This window comes from Rattus norvegicus, chromosome 11 (genome assembly GCF_036323735.1).
Source record: "Rattus norvegicus strain BN/NHsdMcwi chromosome 11, GRCr8, whole genome shotgun sequence".
Lineage (NCBI taxonomy): Eukaryota > Metazoa > Chordata > Mammalia > Rodentia > Muridae > Rattus > Rattus norvegicus.
The window spans coordinates 94,685,786-94,708,550 of record NC_086029.1 but is presented as its reverse complement, the minus strand read 5'-3'; the positions used below and the strand labels follow the sequence as shown (position 1 = coordinate 94,708,550).

The window sequence follows — 22,765 nt, the reverse complement described above, 5'->3', positions numbered from 1 at the left end:
GTATTGATGAATCCAAGAAGTGCATGCTGACAGGAGCCTGATACAGCTGTCTCCTGAGAGACTCAACCAGAGCATGACAAATACAGAGGCGGATGCTAGCAGCAAACAATTGAACTGAGAATGGGATTCCCATTGGAGGAGTTAGAGAAAGAATTGAAGGAGCTGAAAGGACTTGCAACCCCATAAGAATAACAGTAACAACCTATCAGAGCTCCCAGGGACTAAACCACTACCCAAAGAGTACATATGGACAGACCCATGGCTCCAACTGCATATGTAGCAGAGGATGACCTTGTTGGGCACCAATGGAAAGAGAAGCCCTTGGTCCTGCCAAGGCTGGGCCCCCCCAGTGTAGGAGAATGTCAGGATGGAGAGGTGAGAAGGGATGGGTGGTTGGGGATGGGGAACACCCTCATAGAGAAAGGGGGAGGGGGGTGGGATAGGAGGCTTATGGACAGGAAACAGGGAAAGGGAATAACATTTGAAGTGTAAATGAAAAAATATCCAATTAAAAAAAAAAAAGAAAAACCTCCTAATGAAAAAAATCTCAGGTCCAGATAGTTTTCATGCAGAATTCCAACAGGCATTCAAAGAAGAGCTACTAGCAATATTCCTCAAACTATCCCACAAAATAGAAACAGAAGGAACCATAACTAATTTGTTCTATGAAGCCACAGTTACCCTGATACCTAAACCACCAAAAAATAAAACAAAATAAAAAACCAACAATAAAAGAGAATTTCAAAGCAATTTCACTTGTGAACATTGATGCAAAAATACTCAATAAAACTCTCGCAAACAGAATCTAAGAACACATCGGAAACAACATTCTCCATGATCAAGTAGCGTTCATCCCAGGAATGCAGGTATGGTGCAATAGATGAAAATCCAACATATTAAAGAAAAACTCAAAGAAAAAAAACAGAATTGTTCCATTAGATATTGAAAAAGCCTTCAATAAAATCTAACACCCTTTCATATTATTGGTTTTAGAGAGATCAGGAATTCAAGGCACATTCCTAAACATAATTAAAGCAATATACGGTAAACTGGAGAGAAACTTGAAACAGTCCTACCAAAACCAGGGATAAGACTGCCTACTTTCTCCCTAATCTATTCAATATAGTATTTGAAGTTCTAGCTAGAGCAATACAAATTGGAAAGGAAGATGTCAAGGTATCACTATTTGCAGATGATATGATAATATACAAAAGAGACCCAAAAAATTCTACAAGAGAACTCACAGCCGACAACTTCAGCAGAGTGACTGGATATAAAATTTACTCAAATAAATCAGTAGTCTTCCTTTACACAAATGATAAACTGGCAGACAAGAAATTAGGGAAACAACACCCTTCACAGTAGCAACAAATAATATAAACTATCTTGGTGTAACTGTAACCAAGCAAGAGAAAAAGTGCATACACTTCAAGTGTTTGAAGAAGGAAAGTGAAGAAGACCTCAGAATATGGAAAGACATATCATGCTCTTGGATTCATGTGATTAGTTTAGTGAAAATCGCCATCTTACCAAAAGCAATCTACAGATTCAATGCAAACCCCATCAAAATTCTAACATTATTTTTTGCAGTCATTGAAAGAGCAATTCTCACTTCATATGGAGAAAAAAACAAGGATAGTCAACAATTCTGAACAATAAAAAAATTTCTGGAGGAATAACCATCCCTGACCTCAAGCTGTACTACAGAGCAATAGTGATAAAAACTGCACGATATTGATACAGAAACAGACAGTTTGATCAATGGAATAGAGTCAAAGACCCAGAAATAAACCCACACACTTTTGGACTTTTTATTTTTGACAAAGAAGCCATAAAAAGACCAGTGGAAAAAAGAAAGCATCTTTAACAAATGGTGCAGGTATAACTGGCAATCTGCATGTAGAAGAATCCAAATTGATCCATATTTATCATCCTGCACAAAGCTCAAGTCCATGTGGATCAAGGGCCGTAACATAAAACCAGATACACTGAACTTACTAGAAGAGCAAGCGAGAAACAGCCTTGACTGCACTGGCACACCAGACAATTTCCACAACAGAATACAAATGGCTCAGGCTCTAAGACCAAAACTTGATAAATGGACCTTGTAAAACTGAAAGGCTTCTGTAAGGCTAAAGACACTGTCAATGGGACAAAACAGCAGCCTACAGATTGGGAAAAGATCTTCACTAACCCTACAGCCGATAGAAGGCTAATATCCAAAATATATAAAGAACTCAAAACATTAGATTCCATAAAACCGAATGTCCCAATTAAAAATGGGGTACAGTGAGAAACATAGAATTCTCATCAGAGAAATATCAAGTGGGTGAGAAGCATTTAAGGAAATATTCAACATCCTTAGACAGCAGGAAAATGCAAATCAAAACCACTCAGATTTTACCTCACACCAATCAGAATGGCTAAGATCAAAAACTTAAGTGACAGCAGATGCTGGCAACGATGTGGAGAAAGAGGAACACTCCTCCATTGCTAGTGGGGTTGCAAACTGGTACAACCACTCTGGAAAGCACTCTGGCAGTTCCTCAGAGAATTGGAAATAGTTCTACCCAAAGGTCCAGTTAGTTATATTGCTTCTAGGCAAAAATCCTCCACCATATCACAGTAATACATGCTCCACTGTGCTTATAGCAGACTTATTCATAATAGACAGAAACTGGAAGCTACCCAGATGTCCCTCAATCAAAGAATGGATACAGAAAATGTGGTTCATTCACGCTATGGAATAGCATTCAGCTATTAAAAACAAGGACATCATGAATTTTGCAGGCAAAAAGATGAAATTAGAAAATATTCTGAGGGAGGTAACTCGGACCCTAAAGGGCATGCATCAGTACATACTCACTGATATGTAGATATTAGCCAAAAAGTACAGAATACCCATGATATACCCCACACACCATAAGAAGTTAAATAAGAAGGAGGGTCCAAGTGACGATGTTTAAATCTCACTTAGACAAAATAATCATGGGAAGCAGAATGAGGGAGGATCTGGGTAGGAGAGGGGAGGGCAAATGGATAAGCAGGCAGGATCTGATGTGGGAGAGAGAGGAAAGAGACCCAGAGGGCCAGGAAAATAAAATAAAATATTCAGTTTCTGGGGTGGAGGTTGGGGAAATTCTAGACAGTGGGATAACTGGATTCATCTGTTTCCCGTGCCCCGAGTTATCTGTCCACTGTAGTCACTTCGATTATAGTAGGTAGCTATTGGATACTCACCATTTCCTCTGTAATAGGTATGCTTGTATAGAAATGATCCTGTTTCTCATTTTTAAGTAATAAAATAGAATTTACAGGTATTAATGAGCATTGCCTGCTTACCACCACAAAACAAGTTAGTGATAGAATCTAATTTATATCTGACTCAGACCCTAACATCCAAGCCTTTCGACTGTACTTTGCTGTCTCTGTCTCCTGTCAGAAAAACTTCCAAGTCCATGACTTTTGCCTTCAGAGATTGGAAAGAATCCATTCTGTTATTTTAGGTTGGTTTTAGAATAACCCCACTTATCTGATGCCCACTGGGAGTTTCCATAAGTCTTTTCGTCTATGCCACTTCCTCCTTGTGTAATCTGCAAAGAACGCTGGTGAGTAAACCTCCCTTGCAAAGCTAACGTTCTCCTAAGAGGCACTGAAGCCCTTCTTGGACTGATCAGAGCAGACTGAAGGAGAAGGCAAACATGATGTCAACACTTCCTTTCGTTCCTCCCAAGCTCCTTATTCTTATCTAAAAAGATCCCAAGAGGCTCTTGGCTACTCCTGCCAGGATCTAGATTGAAATTTAATGCTGAAGTGCTGGCACTAGATTGAGGAGAGTCCAAGCCTTGCTACAGGTAACCACTGTGAAGAAATCCATGCCTCACCTTGGTAAATGTGACATTCACGGATCCACCCTGGAAATTCAAGAAGAGGTTGGAGTTTTGGGAGCCACATTTCCCAGATGCATGGGTTAGACTGGGGTCAATGTTGAAGTGCCTCTGGGTTGCAGAATCCTAAACCAAATAAGATAGATCCAATCAGTAAGAGACGGGGGGGAAAAATCAAGACAGAAATATAGGCTATTAAATGAGTAAATGGATGTTCATTTAAAAAAATACGTGCACACACACACACACACACACACACACACACACACACACTCTAGTTATATGGCATCATCTTACTTCCAAGCATGTGCTTAAAGGCTTTCTTAAAATAAATTCCCCCAAAATACGTAGTTTTAATGGGTAACTAATAGGAAGCAAACTTCATGAAATTTAAATTCTGTTCAGTTCAATGTACTGAAAGGTAATTGAGAGAGGAGTTTGTACTCTAATGTACTTCTGTACCAAATATGGATATCAGTTTTGTTTGGTTGAAAACTATGTAAAAATAATAGTTTATTATGACTTCTTTATAAATACAGTACTTTAGATAACCCTTTTCTGCAATCTTGTTAGTTTGGATTTTGTATTAATATTACAATACGCTAGAACTATGGAGAATGTCAGATTCCAATGTATCATGTCAGAAAGGAACTGAGGTAAAGAGATCACTACACAGGAACAAGGGCAGGTTTTGACTGTCATTCAGCACTGCTAATATTGTCAATGCTGGCTCCAAGTGAGAAGTATACATGTTGAAGTTCTCCTTGCTTTCTCTATTTCAACTTGTCTTCTGGAACACATTCCTTATGATAGAGAACCCTAGAAAGATGAACCCACAGCTACCTGTCTTACCTAAGGACACAGTGTAGAGAACTACTCATTCTTAGCCATACAACTTCAGTCAGACTTTGAAGACAGCATTGTTGACATACCACCCCAACTTACCAAACCCTTTTCTTGAACAATCAGCGCTATTCCCATCTCTGCTTTTATACAGAGCCTGCTTCCATTTAGTACTTCATAAGTTCCAATCTTGGCAGGTGATGACCAAGTTACAAAAGTAGGCCTGGGAACTAAGGGAACAGATGAAGTTGTTGATCTGTCCTTGCCTGTAGGTGTTAGTTCTGAGACAATAGTGGATAGAGTTGGCCTCTGAGTGGTTGTGCTTTCGTGTGATGGTGTGAAAAGTGCTTTGGGAAGGGTAGTCTGACCACCAAGTTGGGTACTTCTCCCAGTTATATGATTGACAGCAGCTAGACTAGCTCTGGTTGTAGGAAATGGTAAATGTGTAATTGAGCCAGAGCCAATAGTATCTTCAGTAGATGAAGCAGTCATGTGTGAGTTATTAGTTCTAACAAAGGTATAGCTAGTTGAGCTGATGGGTAGAAGGCTCTTCGTAGTTACTGGGATTGCTGTTTTCATTGTTATGTGGGCTGTGTCTTCAAAAGTGGAAGTTTCGGCAGCCGTTTGAATGTAATCATCCTTGGACCTTGATGCTAAAGTTGCATGAGATGTTTGGTTAGTCAGTGGTAGTGGAGGTTTTGCTGTGATCTGTTCTGTTGTTGTTGCAGTATATTGAAGATAGCCTCTGGCTTCTGGAAATTCTTTTTCTCTTATTTGATAGCCATGTAAAATTACTGCAAATTAAGAAAACAGAAGTGTTACAAGCAGTGACCAAAGGCTTAAAATATCCCACCATCATCCCCACTTTAAAGTGCTCAGTAGTAAACTGACATACAGCTTCATGTCTAGGGCAAACTTTCAAGAGTTTCAACAATAAAGTGAAGATCACCAAAGACTGTAGTACCAAGCCATCACTGTGATGTTTTGGGTTATACCTGTGTTCTTTATATGTTTATGACCATATAGCAAATATTTGCATATAAACTTTCATCTTCATAGGTTATGGTACCAATGCACACCAAAGCACTCATATTCAACTGTGAACCAAAAAGAAGTCATGAAGTGTTCCAGGGTGAACAGCAGCTATGACAACTTGATAGACTGAGGCAGCATTAGAGTTACAAAGTTTCGTATTTTTCATGGAATCATGTAATTCTAAATTTGGATTAAGTTTCACACACCATTCAGTTTAAACCATAATCTGATGGATAAATTGTGGTTAATTGATATGTATTCATTCCATCTATACTTAACTACTCCCAATGATAAGAGACTATTTTCTTGCAAGATATTCCCTTCCACATTCTTTTTCTAAATATAAATCAGCTTTTATTATTTTCTTAATCTTTTGAGCTATCTAGTCTTTATTAACTAAGAAAACTCAAGGTATAATTGCTCTAATCCTTCATGATTTGGTTTAAATGCCAGCTCTTCGGAGTATCTTCCCTTGTCTTCCTTATAGTCATAGCCTTTACCTCCTTGGTTCTCCATCTCAGTGATAAATTCATTGTTTGGCTTCACCTATCACATTTTGTATTTGCATATAGAGATAGTATCAGAACATTTTATGATTACATTGCCAGTAGGAATGAGTAGAATTTTATTCTTAAAAAAAACTTTACTCACTGGTTTATTTCTTGGTTATAGAACTCATTCACTAGATTAAAAGCCTAAAATTAAAAATCATGTGTATAGTTTTCACCACATGTGCCTGTGCATAGAAAGTGAGTTGGGTATGTGAACAAAAAAGAACAACACCCTTAAAGATATTCTAGAATTATTATAAAGTTTTATAAGTTGGTTTCAGTGAAAACCTTCAGGACCATTGACTATATAATGTCCACTGTTGTAAAAAATTGTCTCCAGGGCGACCCTTTAAGGAGTTAAAGACCTCTGGCTCTATTTTTTCCAGATTCTGTCCTTGCCTCATTTTAGGTAGATGTAAATCCAGAAAAGTAGACAAAATTCTTAAATTGGCCCTTGGAAACTCTTTGATGAGGTGTATTAGAAATCAGCTCTGTACATTCAAACTGCATTTGTTACACTGTATTTATTCAGACAGCGATAGGAACTGTAGATGCTAGGTTCGGGGATGAAACTTGAGAAAAGAGGACAGGGTTCTACTGGTATTTATGAAATCCTCAGGTTCATAACTGTCAGTATAGTCTATAAGTACTTTTAGGTCTCCTTCTTCCATTCAATACATTTTAAGTGGCTAGTTATTTTCTATTAATAGGTATCAGCAAGGCTTTTTGGCACTTTTGTTACTGAGGATCAAACTCAAGACTTTGCATATGTTGGCCAAGCACTATACTACTGAGTTACATTTCTTACCCTTAAAACTTCTCAGTTAGTGGAAATTTATTACATGGAGGCTTTAAGCCAAAGGTACTTTTTCTTCATCCCACCACAGAGATACTTGCAAAACAATGTTTATTGCTGCTCTATTCATAATAGCTAGAAATTGGAAACAACCTAGATGTTTCCCAACCAAAAAAAAATGGATAAGGAAAATATGGTACATTTACCAAAAAAAAGAGTATTATCCTGCCATTTTTTAAAACATGAAGTCATGAAATTCACAGGTAAATGGGTAGAACTTGAAAAATATTATCCTGGGGGAGGTATCCCATGCCCAGAAAGAAAAATGTGGTATTATTTGCTTATATGTAGATATTAGTTGTTAAGTCAGGGATAACCAAGCTACAAACCACAGAACCATAAAGGATAGGTACAGAGCAAGGAGCAAGGAACTAGATATAACAGATAAATCTTATTTGGGAAGAAAAGTAGAATAGATAGTTGGATGGGTGAGATGGATGGGTTTGAGAGAGGGCTGGAAGAGGAAGATCATGTGAGGAGAGGGAATTTGGGGAGAGACAGTTAAAATTCCCAAGGGGTAAGATGAAAATAAAAACTTCCAAAATCAAACACATATATGAAGGCAAATGGGAAATTCCAAACAATCCCCATTCCTGGAGATAAAATCAACATAACATACTGAACACACAGAAGTCCAACTAGTGCATACGTAGATCTTTCACCCCTATGGACCAGCATCATTTGTATATCACACTACTCTGCACAGTAAACTAAAATAGAAACATAACCACCAACCCAGTCACAATCCTTAGATCAACAATGCTGTCCTCCCACGCTATAATACATGCTAGGAAAATGGTGGCCCAAAACTTGAATATGGAATAAATAAACCAACATCTTATTTGACTTACCGCTCACTCCATGAGATGGAACATTGCTTGAGTGACCAAGAACAAAGTATTAGTCAGCACAAAAACCTAGTAGAAGCAATTACTATTGTTCTAAAATAGAAAATGTAGTAATAAAATGATTCCGGTGACACTGTGATATACTCATAGATCATTGGCCTGCTCAGTCATCATCAGAAAAACTTCCAGAAGCAGATGAAAACAAATGCAGAAACCCACATCCATATGATGTGCAAAGGGTGAGGAAGCTTGGAAGATTCAGTCCTAAATTGGATGTCTCTATCGAATCCCTCCCCTCAGGGCTCAAGGAACCCTGTGGAAGAGGAAGTGAAAAGAGTTTAAGTCAGAGAGAATGGAGGACACCAAGCAAACAAGGCCCTCTAAATCAGCATGAGCAAAGCTCATGTGAACTCACAGACCGAAGCAGGATACATAGGACCTGCGTGAGTCTGTATCATGTCCTTTGCATGTACATCGTGGATCCAGTTTAGTGATCTTATTAAATTTCTGAGTATGAGAACAAGTGGGTCTTTAATTCTTGTGCCTTCTCTTGCTCTTTTTCTTCATTGATTAGTCTTGTCCAACTTCACTGTGACAGTTTTTACTTTAATTATATTTTGTTTTTATTTGTTTGTTTGTTTGTTTGTTTGTTTGTGAAAAGCTAGCCTCTATGGTAAAGGTTAACAACTGTATTGTTACTTATACCTTCTGAAAAAGGGAAAGTCAGTTTTCTCCAAATGAGTGACACTGAGTATTTCAACCATGTTAGGACAGTCCTCATGTTCAGCAGTAATTGACCAACATATGCATTCCACAGTTTTTTAGTGTATTTATACTTGGCTACAGTTTGGTGGGGGTTTTGTTGTTGGTTCTTTATTGTTTAGGGGCTTTGGGTGAGGTTTTACTTTGTTTCCTTAATTGGAGGTTGTTGTATTGGGTTTTTGTTAGATTTATTTTTAAGGACTTAAAATTGTGTGGATAGGGAGAGGGAAAGGATCTGGAATGTCTTGAAAGACAGAAGGAATATAATCAAAACATGTTTAAGTTTAAAATTGTTTTAAATAATGAAAATATAATAAAAAATGAAAAAGTGATGTCACCTAATCTCAGAAGAAAATTTTCATCCCTCATGTGTAAGTACTAGCCAATACGCATAAATAAACAAATGTGTGTGTTTAGTGCAACACTTAGAAAAGAACATGAAATTGTAATACCAGAGACAAAATACTTACTAATGTATTAAACACACATAAATATTCAAAGTGATGCCTCATCTTCCTTAGCAATGAAAGTTTGATTATAAGCTAAACCTGTGTTTACTGTAGTAAAGAACCTTCGCTCCTACTTTTGCTTCTAGAGGCACGAGAGTATGCATAGGCAGCAATTTTTACTTTCTCTTATAGCTTAAAACATTAAGTTGTGGGAAGATCTTCCCATAGTGCTACTGAGTGGATCCAATGCTAAGCTAACACTACCATTGTACTACACTTCCAAATTAAGTCATTTCTTTTCTGTACTTCTGAGAGCATGAAATTATGATTCTGAAAGCATGGCACAAACAAAAACTACTTGGATTAAGGCAGCTGTCATGACCACACAGCTTCCACAGCATTCATGCAGCAACCGAGGCCACCATGTCCTCCACTTTATGTAAGCAGTGCAGTGTAGAGCCCAGCGTCTCACAAGCTCAATTCAGTAGTTCTAGAAGGAACTGGAAATTTGCTGGTGTACTTGCTAGCAGAATAGAACAAGAACCCGGTAGAACTCATTATCTTATGTATAGAATACTCTAGTGAGAGTAGGTACTTACACAGTCATTTTAAGCTTGGCTTCCCAGGCTATCTCTCTGAGTTGATGTTCAACAGCACTATTTTAATAGCATTTTTGATGCTTCACTTTACATCTTTGTGAAATGGTGTAACTGGTCAGATGACTTTTGATATATCTTTACGTGTCACTCTTTATACAAAATAAACAACATTTTAGAAAAACAGAGAATGAAGTATGCAACCAGCGATAGCTCCAATTCCTAAGCCCTGGCCTAGTTCTATTAAACCAAAGGAATTTTTATAAACTCAAAATGATACGGCATCCCCACTTATATGGGTGCCATAGGCAATGTCTTCTGGGATTGATACTTACTCTAACTCACAGAAATCCTACTCAAACCATAAAGGCCTTGGAAACAGTAGAAGATGTGCTCTACCTACATAAGATAACACAGTTTAAATGTTCTCACACTACATACCTGTAGTAGAAGAAACCACATTGACAGCCCTATACCCAGCCCTGCCTCACCTTTGGTCCAGGACACACGCGTGCATTTAGATTTAAGAGAACTAGATAAAGAATGGCCACCTCACTTACCAGCCAGACACAGGAGTACAGCTACTGCAGAGGTCTGCCCAGGCATGACAGGTGAGGTTAGTTACTGCTGTTGTGTGCTTGGGTCTTCTGAACTGTAAGAATGGAATCAATTTCAGAGCAGATCCACAGAACACCAAGGAACATCAAGCTCATCCACTTGTGTCAGAGAAACTGACCTCATATCGTGGGAGGTAGCTAATAAAGCTAAGCATTGCGCTGCACCATGAGGAAACCACAGACATTCATAGTGGGAAAGGAAACACTTACCTCTTCCTGGAGTGTTTGGAAGAGGTAAAGGTGTGGGCGGGGCTGTTTAAGGTGAAGAGCAACAGAAATTATTTGATCTGGGGGAGCTCCTTCTCTTATGAGATGGATCCCCTCTTTGTGTAATAGCTTTAGGCCATTTCTGTAAACTCTTGCCAGCCAGTTTCTCATGCACAAAGTTGTGAAGTAGTTCTAGAACACTCTCTGTGCAAGGCTTGCCAGTGTGATGTTCATAGTTTCCTCACTTTGGAGTGTGTGTGTGTGTGTGTGTGTGTGTGTGTGTGTGTGTGTGTGTGCATACTACAGAATATTTATGAAAAACCAAGAGGCTACAGCAGAGTTAAAGAAGTTTTGGGAGTAAATGTATTTTTCTATTTTAATCAGTCCTATATATGTATTATTTAATTTGTATATATATATAGAGAGAGAGAAATTTTGCTGATATCTTAAATTGACTTCTAATTTAGCTTTATGATTAAAAACAATTCTAGAACTTAAATCTTACAATTTTTGAGACTTCTTTTCTGACCAAGACTGTGACTGTATTAGTTTTCTAGATTTTACAATGAAGTACCATGGATGAGACAACTTACTTTCCTAAAATTCAGATAGTCTAAAGTCTGAGATCAGTCTCACTAGGCTTATTTCTTCTAAGTCTAGTAGACTGGAGTCTATGGTCATCCACTGTGCATGCCTGTGTCCTGCTCTTGACTTCTTATGCCTATGCTTACAGACTCATTTTACTTTTCAAAGACTCTGTCTCCAAATACAGTCACATTTCAAGGCAAGGGAGTCTTTTGCTTGTTAATCTGTTAGTGGAGAGGAATGACCCACACATAACACAATGGGTCAACTTACTAAAGATTAGCTATGCATTTGAGAAGAATACACATTCTGGTGTGTCTGAAGACAGCTACAGTGTACACAGTATATATAAATATAAGAAATAAATCTTTTAAAAAAGGGGGGGGGGGGGTTGGGGATTTAGCTCAGTGGTAGAGTGCTTGCCTAGGAAGCGCAAGGCCCTAGGTTCGGTCCCCAGCTCCGAAAAAAAAAAAAGAGAGAAGAATACATTATCATAGTTTGGTTCAATTCCTGTAATAAACACCGTGGTCAAAGCAACTAGAAGAGGAAAGGATTAATTTCAGCTGGTAGCTCCCAGGTCACAATTCAACCCTGATGGAAACTGGCACAAACTCAAGGCAGGAACATGAAAGCAGAAACATGGGAGAATGCTACTTACTGGCTTGTTCCCATGGCTTTCTCAGCTTCCTCTTTCATATAACCTGACCAGAGGTGTCATTGATTTAGTATCCCCACCTCAATGATTAACCACAAAAATGCTCTACAAATCTGTTCTCAGGCTAATTTCATGAAGGCTGAAGACAGGCAGTTATCTAGTTCTCCCGAACTCTAGTACTCTAGTCTAGGACTGTGAAGTCCTCCAGACTCATGATCTGAGCAACTATTGGAACTGAACAACTATTGGATTATTGATCTTTCTGTCTATAGACAGCCATTGTTGGGCTACAAAGCCTGAAAGCTACTTTAAAATTCTGTATTTTTTCACTCTCTCATTTCTGTCCCTTTCATGAACCCTAGCTGATATAGTTTGTATTAAGATGAGTGGTTTTATGGAAACAAAATTCTGAGGAAGAAAAGTATCTAAGTATCTGAAAGTCTGCAATTTGGCAATGCCTATAGATTGAAGAGTGCCATAGTAGCATGGATAGCACTGGAAGCCTATGGTTAACAATGTTTAAAGGGATAACTCTGAGGGACAAGAAATTCAGTGACTTTAGACAATTTGTTGTAAAATAAGGGAAATAGTGACTGTTGTTTCTATAAGCTCTGGATAAACTATGCAACAAAGAAACAGAAGCTCACAGAGAACCATCAACTGGCTCTGGATTAGCATAAAAGTGTAAAGGTTTCTAAGTATGCCATGAAAGAACATCTTCTCTCCAGAGGCCATAGAATTCAAGTTGCAGAAAATGAAACCCAAACTCCCATCATGAGGTTGGCTGTGAAAATTCCACTCCCAGCTTCAAAGAGTGGAATAAGAGTAGAATAAGAACACTTATTGGTAATGACTGGGATCCTGCAAGTGTGGGTGGAAATGTGTGGGAGAGGAGCCTAATGAAGCTGAGGACTTTGAACCCTCAGATTCTTAAGAGTTTTTCTTCATCTGAGGAAGAAGTCTTTCTACCCTTAACAGTTCGTGCGTCCTCATTGCCACTTCCCCTAACATGTAATATTGCCTATCCCACCATTGACCCAGGGACTTATTCCTTCATTTCTTCTAATCTAGGAGAGACATTTTCTGAAGGAGGCGCCATGTGTAGCAATACTGATGTCCCTCAATGCCCACCAACAGTTACTTCTAGACCAATAAGGCTAAGCAAGTTCCTCTTACTAAATAAGACAGAAACTGTAGTCCATGATGAAGTTTGTTGCTATACCACTAAAGAGCTTAGTAAATTTACTAATTCTTTTAAGCAGAAGTCTGAGGAATATGTGTGAGATAATGGAAGGAACATAAAACTGGATCAAGCCTACTGAATGAATATCTAAAAAAATAAGGGTATCAAAAGTTTGATTGGCTTGTTCAAGCATTTCTCATAAGATGGATGAACGGTAGAAGCTAGAGATTTTATGGATCAGGAAAATTACAATGCTAGGGAGAATATTCTATGTAGAACTTAATCCTCTTGTGCTGTTTTAAATAATAATGGCCCCCATACATTGATATGTAGTCACTAGAGAGTAGCACTACTTGAGAATACTTAGAAGGTATGGCTTTTTGGAATAGATGTGGCTTTGTTGGAGGAAGTAGTTCTCTGTATCTATGCTTTGAGATTTCAAAAGTCTATGCCAGACCCAGTCTCTCACTCTCTAAGATAGCACAGAATATCAAATAAAAACCCCAGCACCAGGTACAGATTACCTCTTTTCAAACTGTTGGTCAGTGAGGTTCCATATACAGCCCCCACCAAAATTATAAGCTATTGCCTAGAACTTGATATAATCATCGCTAAAGGCACCACATCATCAAATGCAGAAATCAAGGACATGGAGAAATTAGGCTGGTAGCCAAAATCTAGAATCTTTATTCCTAACAGCTAGATTTCCGTGTTGGAAGGTGCACACTACTTGGGAAGAAAAGTTACCAAAACCCTGTGAACTGTGAACTGCCAGCAACAATAACAAGTTATGTACTCTGGTGCAATAGCGAGATAGATGTTATACAAGTAACCAAATACTTTTTGGTTGTAGTTCAAGCCATGCCTGTTATGGCTAAAAAATCTATGGCCAAGTAAGTTGTAGGCCCTCGCGAATAGCCTGGTATTATCATTCTGCCACATAGACACAGTAATAAACAGCCTCTGAGCTTTTATCTTTATACTGAAAGACTAGTTCTTCACTCAATCATCATAAGAGAAACTTCTTTTTGTGGTAGATGGTAATTACTACATAGACTAGTCAAACTACAGAAAATGAAAGCCCACAGAGTGCTCAGCTCTTAATGGGACATCTATGTCAGACATGCACACATACTTAAGGCTCAGGGATCATCGCGGAAGAGGGGAAAGAGGTTGGAAGAATCCAAGAGAGCACCATCTGCAGAGAATCAGTATTTGCCAGACTTGGCAGCACCGTTGTACACATGTACTCACAGCAGCTATAATTGAGTGTACATGACCTGCATAAGGTCAACCCGGGCAAGTTCTCGGCATAAACAGGAGAGTTAACTGATTTTCATTCCATCCCAGAGAAATCTGGCAATGTACATAGGCAATTTGATTGTCGTACTTTATAAGCAGGTGGAAGATGGGGAGACATGTTATGGAGCATTAGTGGAGAGGCTAAAAGTTCTACTAAACACCCTTCACTGCACAGTCCAGATACAGCAACGATTTATCTGGCCCCACATGACAAAACTCACAGCCAAGAGGCCCCTGCCTGAGCTTCTCAGAATGTACAACCTCGGCTGCTCTTCCCAGAGCAGAATGGAGAATCTATTCTCCACCTTAACTGCCTGTAGCCAAGACCACACTGCTGCCTCCCTCTCCTAAGAACAACCTACACCCAGACAGGGATGGTGGCCATCTGCCATCAGAGTCAAGGGCAGGGTTTCTTATGTCCTGCCCTCACTGACACCACCTACACCAGGACGCCAGTCTTTACCTCTGCCACACACAGGAGTGGGAGAGCCAGACACCGTGAAGCACTCCTCTGTGATGCAGGTGGCCCTGAAACATCAAGAAGAAAGTCAGAGATCCACTAACCTGACTATCCAGCATCTAGGTTTTCTCTCTTCTACACTCATTTTTCCTATATCCTTTCCTTCATCACCTTTGGTACTTTGTCTCCTCTCCAGGGGAACAGATTTGAAGCTGTTGGTTTCTCACCTATTATTCAAAAGATCCACTAAATGAGATATGCAGAGAAGAGTGAACTCTGATAGTAGCAATGGAGGAATGCCTTGTCCCAGACAAGGCCTACTGGGTCCCATGTTTGTCACTGGAGTTTCTTCCCATCAGGATTCCTTATTCTGACCAGAACCCAACACTGTCAACAAGGTGGAGCTAGGCTACACGTAAAAGTCAGCCTCCTAATTGGGCCAGGTGTTAATGGGGGGAGAATCCTGAAAAGAGAAGAACAGATTCTGAGGAGAGAGAGGCCTGTGATGAATGTGGGGAAACAAGAAAGGACATGAGAAAGGCAAGAAGAAAGTGTCATTCAGAGTATTCTCCTTTTCCATAGTTTCTGCTTCTTCACCAACTCTCCAGGCTTTCATGGTGAGAAGATACCTGCATAAGCAGCTTCCTTGGGGAGCCAAGTAAGGAATTGGGCCCGTGGGAGGAGGTTGGTTGGTCCCTCTTCCAACAGCAGAGTGTAGCAAGCAATGTTGTCTCAGGTAAACAGCCCCACTACCTCTAACTTCCACACAACCTTTCAGTGTGATGGCATTTCTCTCTGTTTGATCTGGGACAAGAAGGGCTCCCAGGACGGTTGACTGTCCTAAAGAAGACTCTATAGTGTTCAGACACAAGGCCCAGAGATCCCTGAACTGGAACTAACTAGAAAACCTCCTCCCTGAGAACTAATGTTACCAAAAGTAACCAATAGTCCTCTGATGCCTATGAACCACACCAACCAGCATGACATAATACCTTAAGGGTGCAATAGTGGTACACAGTCCTTGGCAATAACCAACACCTTTCTAACTGGACATAAGACCCACTCATCAAGAGGGAAATTGTGTCTGGTGTCAGAAAGCTAGGCAACTACTCAGAGTTATTAAAATCACAGATCTTAGGGGGAAAACTACCACTGCTGCTTTATTAAAGCAACATACTACTTAAGTATATTCTAAATATTTGTCCTTATACCCACAGTTGAATATAGTTTTCATCCTCTTCTCTTTGCAATAGATGGAGACATAGAGAAAACCAGAATGTAGAGTTGTGGAGCCCAGCCCCAACTGATACATCTAAAAAACTGCACCTAAAGCTCAAGGAACTTTGTAGAAGACAACAGAAAGATTGATCAGAGAATGTGCTGTGAGACTGTCTCCTGGTAATGTCAGAAGCTACACCCATAACGTCTCACCAACATGACTGCTAAGACAAGTTGAACACAGATTGTAACAATACACGTGTTGAGGTGGATAGAGGAAAACTGAGGAGGTGCCAACCCTACATAAAGAGCTACAGACAACAAAGAAATGCGGTGAGTCCAGGCAGGCCTCAAACACGGCTCCAGCCACATATGTAGCAGAGGATGGCATTGTCTAGCATCAATAGGAGAAGAAGCCCTTGGTCCTGGGAAGGCTGCTTTCCCCAGTGTAGGGAATATCATGGTATTGAAGTGGGAGTAGGTGGGTGGGAGTGGGTTAGTAGGAGCAGGAACATCTTCATAGAAGCAGGGGGAGGGGGGTGGGAGAGGAAGACACTGGATAACATTAGAAATGTAAATACATAGAATATCCAATAAAACAAAATTTTAGAGTCAGCAGCAAGAACCTGCTGGTTTCTGCCTGCAGCCAGAACTGAACTGAATTGGTCCCACAGTTCCCTACACCTAAATCCCAGAGGGAGAGAGCTGGACTCTCAGAAGTGCAGACAATTCTTAGAGCTCAGAAAGACAACTACTAACTGCCCAGATCCCTGACCCAAGAGGAAACCACCTAGTGCCATCTGAGCCCTCTGGGCACAGGGACTTAGGAGCAGTCAGGGGCAGGACCCTTCAGGTTTCTGCCCGCACCGAGAAGTGCATGCTGACAGGAGCCGGATATAGCTGTCTCCTGAGCATGTCAAATACAGAGGCGAATGCTAGCAGCCAACCATTGAACTGAGAATGGAATCCCCATTGGAGGAATTAGAGAAAGGATTGAAAGAGCTGAAGAGGCTTGCAGCCCCATAAGAACAACAATGCCAACCAACCAGAGCTCCCAGGGACTAAACTACCATCCAAAGACTATACATGGTCTGACCCATGGCTCCAGCTGCATATGTGGCAGAGGATGGCCTCCTTGGATACCAACGGAAGGAGAAGCCCTTGGTCCTGCCACAGCTGGACCCCCAGTGTAGGAGAACGTGGGGGGGGAGATGGATGGGGAGGGGAACACCCTTATAGAAGAAGGGGAAGGGGATTAGATAGGGGGCTTATCTCTTGGAAACCAGGAAAGGGAATAACATTTGAAATGTAAATAAAAATATCCAATAAAAGGGGGGAAAAGCAAATTATATTAAAAACAACAACAAAAATTTTTAAAAAGAAATGCTGGGAGCAGGAGAAAACAGTCTTTTCCAGGGAAGAACAAACCAGTTGGTTATCTAATACCAAATGGTCAGCTCTGGAATGTTTATATACAAGTATACAGACAGACTGCGTTTTTTATATATATATATATGTATGTATGTATGTATGTATATATGTATGTATGTATGTATGTATGTATATGTATATATATAATGCAATAGCAGTTAATTAAAAACAGGGTCAAGAATTTGAAACAGAGTATGGAACGTTATATGGGAGGATTTAGGATTTAGAAGGGGGAACAAGAAGAAGGAATGATGCAATTAAATTATAATCTCAAAAATGAAAGAAATAATCTTAAAAGAAAATCTAAAGTGCTTTCTGCACTCTGGGTTAGGTGGGAGCTGAGGTAACCCAGGAACCGAAAGACAAATCCCAGCCACTCTGCAGGATGTGACGAAGTGGAGCTCCAGAGATCTGCAATGCTTGCCTGCAGCCTTCCTGGACCCTAGTAAGACACCCAGAACTACCTAGCTGTCCACAGAAAACTGTGATCATCTGTTGTAGCTTTAAGTTACTTGGGTTTTGGGATCTTGTTATAGCTATAAATAGCCAATCTATACTTGGGAAATTGGTGAGGGATGATAGCAGAGGAACCTAGATCAGGGTGCTTGCCTTTGTAGGAAATGCCACATGAATGAAGTGATTGTCCTACACTGGTATCTACTGGTGCCAGGAACATCAGTGAAGATGGAGGAAAACAGTCTTCCTGAAAAGTCTTCAGGTGTCCATACCATCCAGAAAGGTTCACAATGTTGAGCTGCCAGGAACCAGAGTCACCTGCTGACAGAGTGCAAGTCCACCTTGGTGACTCTCATCCCAAGGAAGGAAGAGTTGGCAGGCAATTATAGGAATGCTAAGGAATTCCAACTGTTTAGAAGACAGAGCCCTGGGGGCAGGGATGCCCAAACTGGAGGCCTGGTTCTCTGTTACTGACTCCCTTCTGTAGAGACATCAGAGGGAAGCCTGGGGCAAAGAACAGAGAGGCTGTCAGACACTTAGCTCAACTATTCCAAGGCTTACCTTGTCCATGTCCACTCTAAAAAATAAAATATGTTGAACCTATAAAGAAGACAGATCCAAGCTCTGCTGAGGCTCAGGGTCCACTTCCCTCTGCCTACAGCACTTGTGACAGAGACAGTAAAAGGAACTGACTGGTTCAGTAAGGAAGGCCAGGGGCCTCCACTGCTCTTCCAGCTCCTCTGTGAGTGTGAGGAGAAATGGGACATCTGTAGGACCCCAAGCTGATCTAGAACTAGGTTTCCACTGAGAAGTGCACATTTTCTATCCCAACTTAGTGCATAGACATAAAAAAGGTCAACAAAATTAAAGTGAAAACATATGGGGCAGGATTTCCTCTATCTTATTCTGTTCTTTCCCATCGCAGTGTCTGTTCTACTCTATAGAATAGAGCTGAAAACATGATGCAGGGGGTGGGGCTAGGGAGGTCACGACATGTCAACATCCAAATGTTCTGGACCTCAATCTCCCCAGTGATTTTGGTACAGAGTCAGTACTCTAGTTACCTGGTCTCACCATGGCTCCTGGAAAACACAGAATTCTCAGAGCCTGTGAATCTTGGAGAGCACCCTGCAGTTCAAGTAGGGAGAAAGGTGTAGCACATAGACATCTAGCCCATAACAGTTATTGATCATCAGGTTAAAGATCCTAAGTGGGTCCTGGCCCCTGCACAGCGGTCCCTCCCTTGTCCTGCCCCTACTCCTTCCTACTCTGCCTTTGCTGTATCTTAAGTCACCTGCATGTTTAGTCCTCTCCTGGCTTCACTGACACAGGTTCTACTGCCCTCTCTTGGATATGAAAGCTTTAGCAACACCGAAGGCACAGTCTCAGACGGATTCTTCCCAGTCACCAGGATACATGACCGTGAGCAGAGGGGAGGCCACTATTCAGTGCTAGAAGTCAGCAGACCTGGGTTTGAGTCTCACTGCCACTCACTCTCTGTGTGATCATAGAGACGTCATTTACTCTCTTTGAGTATGCATTTTCTTTGTAAAAAAAAAAGACTCTAAAATCAGGATAATTCCTACTTTACAATGCTGGTAAGATTAGCTGTAATTCAGAAAAATGAGATCCCTGTTCATTATAGAAATTCAATAAATAAGACTTGTGACAATTGTGGCTAGTAATCACCACAAGAAAACTGAAGCAAGGCTCTTTGGGGGCAGCTCTGGTCCTTCCAGTGTGTCAGCATATTATTTTGGGGTAAGATTTATTTGCCATGCTTCATCCTCATATGTACTCAGGATAAGAAATCAGTTATAAAAGTAGCAAATGGTTTTAAACTAAAACATACACACACACACACACACACACACACACACACACACACCACATGTGGCAGAGGAGAGGCTTGACAGGTTGTTGTTGATGGTTGGTGGTTTATGGGGGTTTTTGTTTTGTTTTATTTTGTTTGTTTGTGTTAGTAACACAAACTTTTAAAGGACAGGGACATTCTCACGATGATATGTGGAGAATGACCGTCCTGAAGCCAGCAGCTGGCGAAAACAATAATGTCTGAGTCTTGAAAGCAATTCCACGCTCTGTGGCTGACCAAGTAGACTGTTAATTGGGGTTGAGTGAGAGGATGAGAAAAGTGAACCACAGACCTTTACACACAAATACTATTGCTCACACCACATAAACCCGGCATGGTTTAGGGAAGGTAGTTTTAACAATCATATAATTCTAACGTGTAATTCTGACTAAACATGTCGAGTAAAATTTACCAAAAAAATCTGTCGGTGAATTTAAAGTAGCCTTAACAAAATAAATGTTTTTGGTTAAAATTTGAAGACAAAACTGTGCCTTTTCTCTCACTGACCACTAGGTGGCAGAATATCACCACGGTAGATTGTGCTGATTCCAGGACCGCTCTTCCTAGTGACAGAGACGTTAAATGAGTGAACTATTTTCTTTTTTAAAACCAGGAATTTTTTTCCCTATCCCTTAAACTCAGCACAGTCCTAACGTTCAACTCCAGGATGTCAACTAAAGTTCACCATTTCAATTGGTGGCAGAGGAGCTTCTCTAAAGTCACGCTTAAGGCCTGGGCTCATCTTGACTTCCGGTGGATAACTATGGCTAAGGATCAGATGCTAACAGAGAGTTTGGCACCAGCCTAAGAGCATCTCCATGTTTAACCTTACAAGGCTACACACTATTCACTCCATCCTGTAAAATAAGTGATAAAAGAATTTAAGCATAAAGAGGTGAACCTGCTTGTCCAAATGGATGGAATTAGAATTCAGGTGAGCCCTTTCCTATGCTGTGAGAAAAAAAAATGGGGCACCGGGGGGCAGGGGGTGGGGTAAGCTATGGGACTGGAGAGATAGCTCAGAGGTGAAGAGCACTGGCTAATATTCCAGAGGACCCAGGTTTAGTCTCCAAAATCGGCACGGTGGTTCACAATTGCCTGCGGCTCTGAACCAATGCCCTATCCCAGCCTCCTTGAGCACTGCATGCATGTGGTGTACAGACGGCACTCACACATACACACGAAATAAACATAAATAAATCTAAAAACAAACAAACAAACAAACAAAAAGGCCCAGCTTCTCAGTTGCTCTCTAGAACCATCACGGGATGAATGGAGCACTAAAATACCTCTAGGGGAACAAGCCTGAAATAGGATATTTCATTTGGTGCAGCTTGGGCTGCATTTGGGTGAGACCAGAATGGATTAGGGAAGAGAGAATCTAGCCTACCTGGGTCCTCACCGAGGATGGCTATGTGATCCATGGTAAAGAGCATGGCTGGTGTCACTAGTGAGCCCAAAAGGTTTGCAGGAAGGACTGAGGCAGGCAGCAATGCAGGACTATGGGGGTTAGAATCTTCAATAAATTCCCAACAATGTCTACTACTCACCTGAAGGCTTAAGACTTCAGAAATATTCCTAACATAAAATGTTAAATATGAACTCCTATAAGGCACTAATATATGCAAAAATCGTGGGCATATATGTCTGTTGACTATCTCTGTTAATTTCCGTTCATGGTGGATATTTAAGAGCTGCCATACCAACAATAAAGAATAGCACCTGTGATGTAATAGATTTGATTGCCCCATATATGGCAGAGGCAGTTATTAAGTCCCAAAGCAATAATAACTAGAACCTTACATTTTTATATAGATTTCAGCTCTTATCCTTAAGAGACAAAGGTCATTGTCTAACTACCTGTCCTATTGTATTTCAAAAACCAGTTTCTCAAGATTCTTACCTTGTCTAATCTAAGCTAGAGAGAAAGAATTAATGCTGTTGGCTTCTGCACGGCATAAACTCTTATCAGTAACCAGGTTAGGCTTCATGTCTTTAAAACCCAGTCTTCTACTCGACATTAAAAATCATATTTTTAAAACTGCAGAATTAGACTTAGGGTTACTATCTTAAAACGGATAAGTGATACAAAATCTTTGGTATTTTTAAAAACATCTATTGTTGTGTATTGTGCTGGCTAATCTCCATGATTAAAACACCTAGAAAGAGAGACCTTCAACTGAGGGACTATCTTTATGACCTATGGGTGGCAAAGTCTGTATTTTCATGATTCTCAAGCAGTGTGGGAGGGCCCATCCCACAGTGAGCAGTGACACACCACCGTAGACGGGCCAGAACTATATAAAGAAGCTAGGTGAAAGAAAGCCAGCTTTCTCTAGTAAGCAGTGATCACCACAGTCTCTGACTCAACTTCTGTTCCAGGCTTCTGCTTTGAGTTCCTGGCTTGGTTTCCCATGATGATGCACTATAGCCTGTAAAACCAAATAAATTCTTTCCTTCCTGAGTTGCTCTTGGTCAGTGTCTTATCAAAGTAACAAAGAACCAAACCACGACATGCATGGTTGTGTGTTTACATGTGCTTATCTCTCTGTATTGTTTACATTGTAGAGATTGTCTAGTTTATAATATAACTAGAAAAAATTAGGTGTAAATTCTAGGTGTAAAATTTAGGGGTAAATAGTTAAAGACTCTTAGTCAAGAAGTTATTTAATTAATCATTGTTTCCACTCTGATTCTGTATGTGGTCTTTTAAAAAAATCCCTATTGCTTGGGGGGAAAATGGACTTTTGGGCTGTACAAGGCCCTGGCCAATGGTGCAGCCTCACCTTCATAGATTGCTGCCCTCATCTGTAGGTGATCCTCTAGGTTCTGCTATTTCAAGAGTCTGCACATTGGGAAGGTAACCCAGCCCTGTAGTTCCAGGTTTCCTTATGTAATTAATTTGCTTACAGTACAAAGGTTTTATTTTTTTAACAAAATAGTTGTTTTAC

The 22,765-nt window shown here is 40.3% G+C and overlaps 1 protein-coding gene across 11 annotated transcripts in view; it reads right to left on the bottom strand.

Annotated features, from left to right (window-relative positions):
* The window catches only part of Lamp3 (lysosomal-associated membrane protein 3), a 68,635-nt gene that overhangs the window by 17,901 nt on the left and 27,969 nt on the right, over positions 1–22,765 (bottom strand). For 8 of the 11 annotated variants that reach the window (XM_063270465.1, XM_063270467.1, XM_039088271.2 and 5 more), the window contains 3 exons: positions 10,388–10,479; positions 4,833–5,524; positions 3,885–4,013 (listed from right to left, as the gene is read on the bottom strand). In XM_063270465.1, the coding sequence (XP_063126535.1) occupies positions 3,885–4,013; positions 4,833–5,524; positions 10,388–10,433 (867 nt within the window). In that variant the 5' untranslated portion in view covers positions 10,434–10,479. Of the gene's footprint in view, positions 1–3,884; positions 4,014–4,832; positions 5,525–10,387; positions 10,530–10,563; positions 10,583–14,839; positions 14,900–22,765 lie in introns of those variants that run through there. The other 3 variants (XM_063270468.1, XM_039088273.2, NM_001012015.1) reach the window with 3 other exon arrangements.